This window comes from Cannabis sativa, chromosome 7, assembly GCF_029168945.1.
Source record: "Cannabis sativa cultivar Pink pepper isolate KNU-18-1 chromosome 7, ASM2916894v1, whole genome shotgun sequence".
In the NCBI taxonomy this organism is placed as follows: domain Eukaryota; kingdom Viridiplantae; phylum Streptophyta; class Magnoliopsida; order Rosales; family Cannabaceae; genus Cannabis; species Cannabis sativa.
In genome coordinates, this window is record NC_083607.1 from 60,582,205 (window position 1) to 60,593,171 (window position 10,967).

General features: G+C 33.2%; 1 protein-coding gene across 2 annotated transcripts; it reads left to right on the forward strand.

Moving 5' to 3' along the window:
* Window positions 1-434: 434 nt before the first annotated feature.
* Window positions 435-2,677, forward strand: LOC115698073 (uncharacterized). Of its 2 annotated transcripts, none has more exons than XM_061119053.1 (3): window positions 435-615; window positions 1,538-1,747; window positions 2,200-2,677. In XM_061119053.1, the coding sequence occupies exons 2-3, from the start codon at window positions 1,562-1,564 to the stop codon at window positions 2,389-2,391; spliced, it is 378 nt and encodes a 125-aa protein (XP_060975036.1). In that variant the 5' UTR covers window positions 435-615; window positions 1,538-1,561; the 3' UTR covers window positions 2,392-2,677. The 2 variants fall into 2 exon arrangements, with proteins under 2 accessions (XP_060975036.1, XP_060975037.1); XM_061119054.1 differs by having other exon boundaries at window positions 481-615; window positions 1,544-1,747.
* The last annotated feature ends 8,290 nt before the right edge of the window (window positions 2,678-10,967 follow it).

Consider the following 10,967-nt stretch of genomic DNA (forward strand, 5'->3'; position numbering starts at 1 on the left):
AAAAAGAATAAAAAATTCTAACAAAACTATGAGCAACTATGCTAGCAGATCTTTAATAAACAACAAAGAAATATTGTCTAAATATGTAGAAAGTTTACGACAATCTTAAGAAGAAAGCATAGGTAATGAATTTCAAACAACTTGTAATTAAAGAGTTGTTAGTAGTGCAGTTACGTACCTCATACAATAGTTTAGTACTGAAGCTACGAGGTTAAACTTGCTGCAACAGTTTCTACTATTGTGCCTTCTGAGCGGTAAATGAAATAAAATATAAATATTTTTAAGATTAACTGTGATTGATTATTTGATTCGCTTTTTTAATTGTAATCCTGTTCGTATATGTCCCAATTAAATTGAAGACTATTATTTAATAAAATTTCATAATTTATTCAAAATAATAATAATAAATGAATTTTAGCAATTGTGTTTTGGACCCCAATCTTAAATAATCTTTTACAATTTAGTCCAAATAGAATATCATTTCAAACCTACTTTCTCATCGTTCTCCCTCTCTCTCTCTCTCTCTCGCTCTCGCTCGCTCGCTCTCTGTTTCTTCGTTTCTCTCGGCAGTCGGCACCACCCAACTCCGGCCTACCTCTCACGAATCTCCACCAGGTATTTTAAATGTTTAATTTTTAAGCTTGAATCAATATTTATGTATGTTGTTTAAGTTTTGTGTTTATTGCTGTAATTTGTTGAGAAAGTTTGAGTCTTGATCTGCCTATTTAAATTTTGAAGAGTTGGGATTGAGTTAATTTAGGGTACTTTTGATTTGCTCTTAGGATCATTAGCAAAAATTTGGTCTTTGCTTCTGTTTCAGCAATTTGGGTACTCCTCCAAGCTCCAACAAAGTTATTCAATTTTGATTTTGAGATTGATTTTCCCTAATTTTGAGCTGTATTGTATTGTGTCTAAATGTTTGGCTATAACTTTATTTTCTCATCATGACAATTAAGAGTTTGTTTGTATTACTTTTATTCAAGATTATATTGTATGTAAATGTCTATAAATCATTTTGTAGATAGTATTATCTTTGATATTTAGGGTTCTAGTTCATACATGAAACAGAAAGAATGTTAGAATATCAGACTGATTCATAAAATGACTGATCTTGTAAAGAGTTTTATTCTTAGAGCTAATTAATGAACTGATCATCTTAACATGTTTGAATGTCTAGACTTTGAAGAAGAAATGTAAACACTATTGAATTCTTGTAATTAGCTTCCATTATAGTAAAGAGCTCACAGTAATGGAACAAAATCACTGAAACAAAAACACTTGCAAATCTCAAGCTCAACTAAGCCCCAAACTCAAAGTCTAGATATTAAATATCTAAACATTTGGTTCTTATTATAATAGTCTCTCAAAACCTTTAGTCTTGTGGACCTTAATACTATAGTTTAGTCTAGATTATTAGAGTTAAGTTCAGGAAATAATCTGCAAGCTAATATTTTGGTTTGGCAGTCTATTGTGAAACATTTTTTTTTGACTGATTTTAATTTTTAGTGAAGTAAGTGATTGTGTGTTGATTCTGCAGTAAAAGGAAGTTTCACTTTCAACGATGAATAAGGGTAAGATTTTTAAGCTAGCAAAGGGGTTCCGTGGAAGGGCCAAGAATTGCATAAGAATAGCAAGAGAAAGGGTGGAAAAGGCGTTGCAGTATTCCTACAGAGATCGTCGAAACAAGAAGCGAGACATGCGTTCCCTTTGGATCCAACGGATAAACGCTGGCACTCGCCAACATGGGGTACATACACTCTCTGTTACTTACTTTGTTTCACCTATTTGTAGTAATTTTGAGTTAGATTTTTATATTTTATTCCTTGTCTATACATATTCTTCTAAGGGATTGCTGATGATGGTATAGACCAAAACTCATTACAACTATTGAGAGGCTTCCTTCCCCAAAAGATTTCTAAATTATTCTCTTGAACTTCTGACATAAGTCATTCTTATTAGTTAAATGTTTCTCCAAAACTTGTGTTTGCTTCGCAAAATTTAGTTGGAAAGCATAAGGACCTGCCATTTTTCTCTGCAGTTCTTGTTTACTTTGGTTCTGAATAATTGCTGAAACTGGCTGTTAATACATATTTAAGACCGGAAATAACAGCTTCACTCTACTCTCTTCTCTGATTCTTGTTGTTAATCGCCTTTCACTTCTTAGCAAGACATCACAAAATCTTGATTGTTTTGTTTCAGGTTAATTATGGAAACTTCATGCATGGTCTTATGAAAGAAAACATTCAGCTGAACAGGAAAGTTCTGTCCGAGTTGTCTATGCACGAACCATACAGCTTTAAGTCACTGGTCGACATCTCTCGCACCGCCTTCCCGGGAAACAAGCACATTGTTTTTCCTCCCAAGAAAGAAGGCATTTCAATAAATGTATAATCGACCGATAGAGCTCTATTCATATGGAAGAAACAGACAATTACCACAACAATTCTTCATGGGCAGATTGTTTAGAGACAAATTAGATAGGAATGGACATATTTTCACAGTTTTTGTGGTGTCCTAATGATCTAGTTAGCTGGGATTTTGAATGTACTTTTCAACTGTTGCTATTACTGAGAGTTTCTTCAGAACATTTGAGTTTATGATAATGCAAATCCACCTATTTATAGTGTGAGAAATGTTGACCATTATTTGTTATGATTGATCATATTGGCTTTAATAATTGGTATCTTATTATATCTAACATTATAACTACATTAACATGTATATACATGTATGAATTTATAAAAATTGGAATTCTATAGCAATGAGCTAAGTTTTTGTCCACACCACATTTTCTCCCAAGTCTCTTGCTAATGACATGAATTCAGTCACTTTGTTCTGAATCTCATTCATTTGTTTCATACATTCCTCAACACCAATCTTAATTGCATCTTAGTTTACTGTTAACATGAGTTGAATAGAGAATAGGGTAACCAAACATTGACTCCAAACACAAAATTTCCCTTAGAAACAAATCCATAAACTCATCAATTCTACTACTCATCAAGTAATATAGTTGAACCATTAAGATTTAATTATAAAATTATTTACAAAAAATCCTGCACTTATTATGAATAGAAGAAATATCAGTCAACTAAAAACTCAAAAATATCCTTTGGTATGTTATTATAGAATATGAATCAATAATATGTTTACCAACAGTTAATTATTACTTAATTTGTAGTGTAAAGGAAAGAAAAGGAATCATTCAATCATATATATTAGCTTCGTTTCTTCAAAAAAAATAAAAAAAAATTAGATACCACATTGATAGAAGAAGACAAAGGTGATTTTCTAGCTACCTATTAGTGACACATATTCTAGCTTAGGATTAACTGAAAAATAAAAACAAAAATAAGTTTTCCTTAAATGTCACCAAGACTCTTAACCAAAATATACAAGATTTAATTCAAGAAACGCATAATGTGGAAAATTTACCGCTACGATTGGTGGTATTAATATTCATGAAGATTTTAATCATAGAAGAAGAAATTTCTCAGCTTATTATTAAACAATATGTAAGTAATATAGTTGATGATGAATAGCTAATATGTAAAAATTATGTTTTAATTTTCACCAAGTGAAAAATCTCTAATAAACCACAAAACTAACATGTTCTCAAGAATGAATGAACAACTTAAAGGACAATGAAAATGCACTGCCGAATATATAAATATGACACTCTTTCAAAAGTATACACTACTCCTCATGGAGCTCGAAACATAGCTATCGTACATACTCTTGTCATATCTATACTTTACTCTCCTTCACTCAGAATTGGAACGATGAGTGGTTTCATCTCCTCCTTCACTATGTCATTGTTTATTCTATGAGTCGTCTAGAGTGCCCCTTTGATCCAAAAAAGAAGAGAAATCCAAGTACTTAGTAAAATCTAGATTGGGAAAAGAATGTGTGAAGAAATGAGAGGACTTGTTGTGAGTTAAAGTAACAAACAATACAATAGTAGGCATCTATCTAATCAAGGTTTACCACTTAGATTTGGTCTAGATTTGTTATGGAAGGCTAAACCCCAATTTAAAATTTTGGTGGCAATACTTCCCAAACTCCACTTCTATTTTGCCAATTTAAGGTTCTGTTGAAAACCCTCTGTGTTATTTGCCGAGTTGGATCATCTACGTGTGATTTTCAATTAGATTTGCAAACGGAAATAGAGTTTGAGAAGTATTGCCACTAAAATTTTAGATTGAGAGTTAGTTGTTACAAAGTGTAAAAGTTAGAGATATAATATGTACATTATCATCTTCTGAGCTTGGTGGTCATTATTGTTAAACAACAAAGTGGTAGCTACTAATAATGCATACTCAAAATAATGAAAGAAACTCAAATAAATAAAGAAAAAGGCTATAACATACAGCATCCATTAACCTACTACTGCAGTGACAACCAATGTCAGGTGAAGCCTGCACCAAAATAAAGAATAAAACTAGCCATCTTAGGAGTTCAAGGTGTTCCAAAAGAGCAAAAAAATCAAAGAGCTTGCAACCTAAACAACCCAAAAATCTATTAAGGCATACAAATTTCAGTTCACATTCATATCCCTATCAACAACTGATTTGAAAACTAGAGCGCCTAGGCAAAAACACAACAATTGTTTAGAGACAAATTAGATAGCAATGGACATATTTTCACAGTTTTTGTGGTGTCCTAATGATCTAGTTAGCTGGGATTTTGAATGTACTTTTCAACTGTTGCTATTACTGAGAGTTTCTTCAGAACATTTGAGTTTATGATAATGAAAATCCACCTATTTATAGTGTGAGAAAATGTTGACCATTATTTGTTATGATTGATCATATTGGCTTTAATGAATGGTATCTTATTATATCTAACATTACAACTACATTAACATGAGAATAATACCAATGAGCTAAGTTTTTGTCTACACCACATTTTCTCCCAATTCTATTGCTAAAGACATGAATTCAGTCACTTTGTTCTGAATCTCATTCATTTGTTTCATACATTCCTCAACACCAATCTTAATTGCATCTAGTTTACTGTTAACATGAGTTGAATAGAGAATAGGGTAACCAAACATTGACTCCAAACACAAAAATTCCCTTAGAAACAAATCCATAAACTCATCAATTCTACTACTCATTCCTTCTAATTCCACACTGCGAATTCCGTGCTGCTGCATTTTGATTTCGACAAGTGTCTGAGCACGTTCTGTTGCAAGAATTACAAAGTGGCAGAAGAAACCAGTCTCATCCTGCTCTTGCAGTAGCAATAGTAATAGTAATATGTGTTTTAAGTCATTCCATTTTCTTACCTGTCCACAAATTTCAAAGGTGAAAATCAGCTCACACATTTGATGAATAAGCTTGTCATGAAGGTACATGGCATTTTGATAAATCCATTGACCTTTCCTTAGTGTAATCTTATTGACTCTTTTGTGATTAGTCCTACTATGAAGTTCAAACCACTTCAGGTAACTCCTCTTCCCTTCTTTTTGAGCATACTCGATCGCCTTTTGCCTTTCCTCAATCAAAACCGCAATCTTCTTTTCCATTTCCGACATGTTCCTCACTCGAAACTCCTCCGAATCAGTAGCACTTTCTATCTCGAATTTGTCATCTTTTCCATTCCTCAACCAGTTGAACTTAGTATTTCTTGCTAGATAATAGTGTTTGATCAGTTTGAGCTTCCTGGACAATGAGCTTGAATATTTTTTACTCTTAATGATTTTAGGACAAACATCATGATCTTTTTCTTTCTTGAGCACTTTATGTTCATCCTTAAAACTATTAGCTCTTTCGATAATCAATTCTTCTGGTTGTGCAGCCTGTGAATTTTCACTTGAAGTGTTACCATCATCCTTAACATCAGCTCTTTCACTTGTCGATTCTTGCACTTGCACCACTTGCGAATCTTTACTCGAAGAGCTGAATACCAACGTGATCAAATCCTTTTCTTCCTCTGTAACACCAGCCCCTTCACTTGTCGTTTCTTGCACTTGCAACATCTGTGAATCTGTATTTGAAGAGCTGAATTCCAACTCGCTCGAGTCCTTTTCTTCCTCTGTAACATCAGCTCTCTCACTTGTCAATTCCTGCAATCGCACCACTTGCGAATCTAAAGAGCCCAAATCTTTTTCTTCCTCTTTAACATCAGCTCTTACCCTTGTTGACCCTTGGGATTGAATGTGTGAAGAACTACCATCTTCAGTACAATTAGATGTCAAAGCACTAAGCCTCTTGTTCAGTTTTTCTTTTGCTTTCATCAACCTTTCAATCTCCCTATTCACAAGAATGATCATTGATGTTACTAAAGAGCCACCATCTTTTCTACCATTGTATCCAAATTCTTGTTTCAGACACTCATCAAGACTTTTCTCAACATTTACTAGCATTGTGTCATCATCAAACACAGGAGAAAAAATCGGGTAAGTTAGAATGGATTCAAAACACAAAACTTCCCTTAGAAACAAGTCAAATATTCCACCAATTTCACTGCTCAACCCTTCTGATTCTTCACAAAACTTGTACTGTTTAGTCCTCATAAGAATGTGTTGAGCAGCTTCTAACACAGAAGCCATTCTCCCCAAGTAAACGGTCTCCCCGGGCTCCTGCAGAATCATTAGTAACATGAAAATTTGTTTGAAGTTATGCCACTGCCTAAACTGTTTCAAATTTTCTGCTGAAGCAAACATGAGTTCACATATTTGCACACAAAGCCGCCTCGAAATCTCCTCAACTTTCTCTTGAATCGAAATTATAATCTCGGTGAATCTATTGCTACTCATAGCATGATCAGCCCACTCAATGTAGGAAAACTTCCCTTCTACTCGAGCTTTCTTCATCGCCTCTCGCCTTGCCTCCAAAAACTCATGAATCTTGAACTCGAGTTCGTACTTATTTCTCACTTTAATCTCCTTTGAACAAACCGAAACCTCCTCCTCGAATCTCTCATCTTTTCCATCTCTAATCCAGTTGAACATAGGCTGTTGATAATAGTACTTAATTAATTTAAATTTCATTGAGAATGACCTCGAAATTGCATCATTCTTAACGATTTCAACACTAGTCTGAACATCCTCTTCTTCTTCTTTGAGACAATTAATCAAACAACTGTTCTTCAACTCTTCATCAAAACTAACAGCATCATCTTCCCTTTTCTTGACCCCTTCAAGATCATCATCTCGCGATTCCACAACCTGAAAATCTTCATTCCCCAAAGTTTGGATCAGCTTCTGGTTAAGATTTTCCTCTTCTTTCTTCAACCTCTGCATTTCCCTCTTCACAAGGAAGAACATTGATCTGTTAAGACTGAGATCCTTCAAAATCTTGAATTTCAAAGACTCCATTTTATCAAACTCTTGCTGATGAAGCATTTGATCTTTCTTGAGTGTCAAGAATTCAGAAACTATGGAGTGATGAAGATGATGATGAATAGAATGATTGAGCTGTTGAAACTTGAGGTCAACGTTTTGAATTGACTTTTTGAGGTGTAAAGACAGTTCCTTTGTGGTTTCTTCTATCTGGGTCAGTGTCAAGTTTTCGTCTTGGGTTACATTCGCCATTGTTGATTATTCTCAGAAGAAAGAAGAAGAAGAAGAAAGAAGAAGATAATGAAACAGAGAATTTGAAATGGTAGTTAAGTTCGGTATTTTAGATGAGACACGTGTCAATCTCACTAAATTAAAGAACCATGTGAAGAAATACTATTTTTGAGTTTATATTTGGCAAAAGTTATAAATTACTTTTTATATGACAAATTAAATCTTGTTTTTTTTTTTTTTTCAAGAAAAAAATCTTCATTAATCAACAAGCAAAAAAAACTAACTTATTCTTTCAAAAAAAAAAAAAAAAAAAAAGCCAACTTACAATCTCAACACAACTCAAGCCCACACCTACAAAGAGGCCATTTTTAACAATAAATGAGATAATTTTTTTTTTAAATAAAACTAAATAATATTTTAAACTGATATTTTATCAAAATAAAATTTAATAATAACTCAATATAAAAGTATTATAACAATACTAATATTAGTAACATCAACAAATTTTTCTTCTTGCAAGCATAAGTCCAAATTCATTATGTCTAAAGTATGTTTCACATCTCGTTTCCATGTCTTAAAGTTAGACATATTCAGAATTTGGATGGAAGCCTTATTGTTGTTCCGTAAACTCAAAAAATTAAAACTTAATCAAGCTGTAATGTGAAGAACACTATGCTGGTGCAGAGTGGAGGTAAGTGAGTGCGAGAACGGATTCCATGGAGTTGTTTGAGTAGCAGCAGTAGCACCAATGGTGGCACCAGGATCAGAGGTAGAGGACGACATTGAGAAATGTCACAGTAGCGATTGATACCATGTAATGTGAAGAACACTATGCTGGTGCAGAGCACCAAGAACCAGAACAAACTAGAAGAATTCCTTGCTGGTGCAGAGCACCAAGAACCAGAACAGAGATTTTGAGAGAAAGAGAGTAATGATGTGGTAAAACCACACCCTCTCAATATGACAAAGTCTTTATTATATAGGCACTCAAAGTTGTTACAACATAACAGAAAACAAAACAGAAAAAGAGGTTAACAACTTAACAGACACATATAACGGTATTAACTACCGTGACTGTTTACACAAGCTATATGAGCAATATAATTAAAAATAAACTCTTCTTTGTGGTGAGAATATAGCACACAGATGATCTAATTTCATGAAGTTAACAAAATAAAAAAAAATTACATATCAATTAAGAATTTTTACTTTTGGACAAATAAATTTCTTAAAATATATATATCTGCCATGTTCGTCCTCTACGCCATCCAAAAGTGGGATGTGCCTTCTCCGCACGAGGTCAGTTGGTTTTTTTACGTGAAGTCTACCCTCAAGCAAGGCAGGTCGGGGTACTTCTACTTCTCTCAGCCTAACTTCAAATGGTTGACGGGCACCGTGGACAAGGCCGTGAGAAAAATTAGGAATTTTGTTGACAAGTATTACATGGTTGGAGGCATGGGCACCACTTATACTCGGTTCCAATAGATCCCTATTTATTACCATAGACCCTTAACGCTAGCTCTTAGGGACAGAGCTCAAAGGATTGCTCAACTTTCGGATGATGCTCGGAATATCACTTTGTTGACCTTAGAGGACAACTTTGTGGAGTACGGGCTTTATCCAAAGGATTTCGTTCCTCAGCCTGTGAAGGAGAAGAAGAGGAAGTCCAGTGCTGGCCGGACTGAGGGAGCTCATCAAGAGAATGAACCCATTCAACTGAAGCGTGAGGCTAAGTTGAAGGGAGGTGCGGGAGCCAAGCAGTATGCTCAGGAGCATTCTAAGCAGGAGGATGAGGTTGAGGAAGAGCAGGAGACACCGCCCCATTGAACATACGATTCAGATCAGGGAGCCCAATCTGCCTGCTCGGGCATCCACCCTGTAGCAGGAAAGGGGAAAGCCGTCCTAGAGGAGCAAGAAGACTCGTCAGATGACGATGCCCCATCAGTAGTTGTTCGGGCAGATGCCCCTGCCAAAGTGCAGGGTACTCCATCTTGATTTCATCCTTCTTATTATCATGCCTTCATATTTTTCATGCTTTTTTTTAACCATGTTGCTTTCATTTCGTGCAAACATGTCTCGGAAAAAGCTTGAGGCTCTAAAGAAGAGAGTGGGAGGAAGGTCGGGCTTATCTCCTCCGGCTAAGAAGTCTAGGGGCGGCAAGACAACCCCATCCAAAGGGAAGGCACCAGCCGAGGTGGTCATCGACCTTTCCAAGGAGCAAACATGACTTGTTTGGCACAAATTGTTTTATATTCTCACTTTTAGTCAATATTGTTTTTAAAAAAACACTAACCAAACATAACTTGTTTTTAAAAACTTCAAAAACTATTTTTTGTTCTTATTTCTAAAAACAATTTATTGAAAACAAAAAACAGAAAACAATACCAAACATGCTCTTAGTTTTTTTTAAAATTATTTATTGGATTTTTAATAATTTTAGTTTGATTTTTTAAGATATGTGTTTATAAATAAAATAAAGTATGAAATATTTTTTTTTCAAAATAATTTAAATTTTTAAATAAATTTAATATTTGTTAATTGCATTAATCAAAGTTTAATATTTTTAATATTTGTTAATTGGTTTAATATTTTTATTAAGTTTTTTAATTATTTTTAAAATTAAATTTTTTAATAAAAAGGATTTTTTTTTTTTTTTTTTTTTTTTTTTTTTTGCATTAATCAAAGTTCAAGGGATAATAAAATGTTAATTTTTTAACGGTAGCAAAAAACTTAATACAAATACATAATTATGTAACTGTTATATTTTAGAGAAAATTTTTAACAAGTGGTATATTTTAGGGGACATGATTAGCTAGTGTCAAAAGTCCAAAAATAAAAATACTAATTATTTTATTTGTAATAACATATAAAGCCGTCAGTAATAGGAAATGTTAAATTTGTCCAATATTTTCCACAAAAAATATCTCTTTAAACTCTTCAAATAGAGACATTCCTATCACTATCAGTAGGGACAAAAATAATTAATAATGTAACTATGATAGAATTTTCCTATATAATGAAACAACTTTTCCTAGGTCATTTATTTTGTAATATTAGTCGACCTTCATATTCATGAACTGATGTATTTGGCCAGATTAGAAGACTTAGAAAAATCTAAGGTTACCTTTAGTAATTATATATATATATATATATGTATTTATGTATTAATTTAACTACTTGACCACTTGTGTTGTGTTGTGTTGTTCTTTGTTACTAAACAAACCAAAGAAAAGTATAGTAAGAAAAGTACTCGATGAAAGCTTATTATAGGTGTGTTGAGAAAGACAATAATAGTAATAATTTCAATAATATAAATGTTACAAAAAGAATTTATAAAACAACAATAAATTATTTTTACTGAAAATATATTTTTATAAATAAAAAAATTCAAAAAGAAAAAATGAAAATTTGTCCATATCAACATATTTTTGTAATTATTTTTTAAAAT

Bases quoted from the DNA above. Each gene is read 5' to 3' on its own strand.
- LOC115698073 (XM_061119053.1), top strand. From the start codon at position 1,562: ATGAATAAGGGTAAGATTTTTAAGCTAGCAAAGGGGTTCCGTGGAAGG. The intron at 1,748-2,199 runs GTACATACACTC...GTTTTGTTTCAG, and splicing joins CTGGCACTCGCCAACATGGG to GTTAATTATGGAAACTTCAT.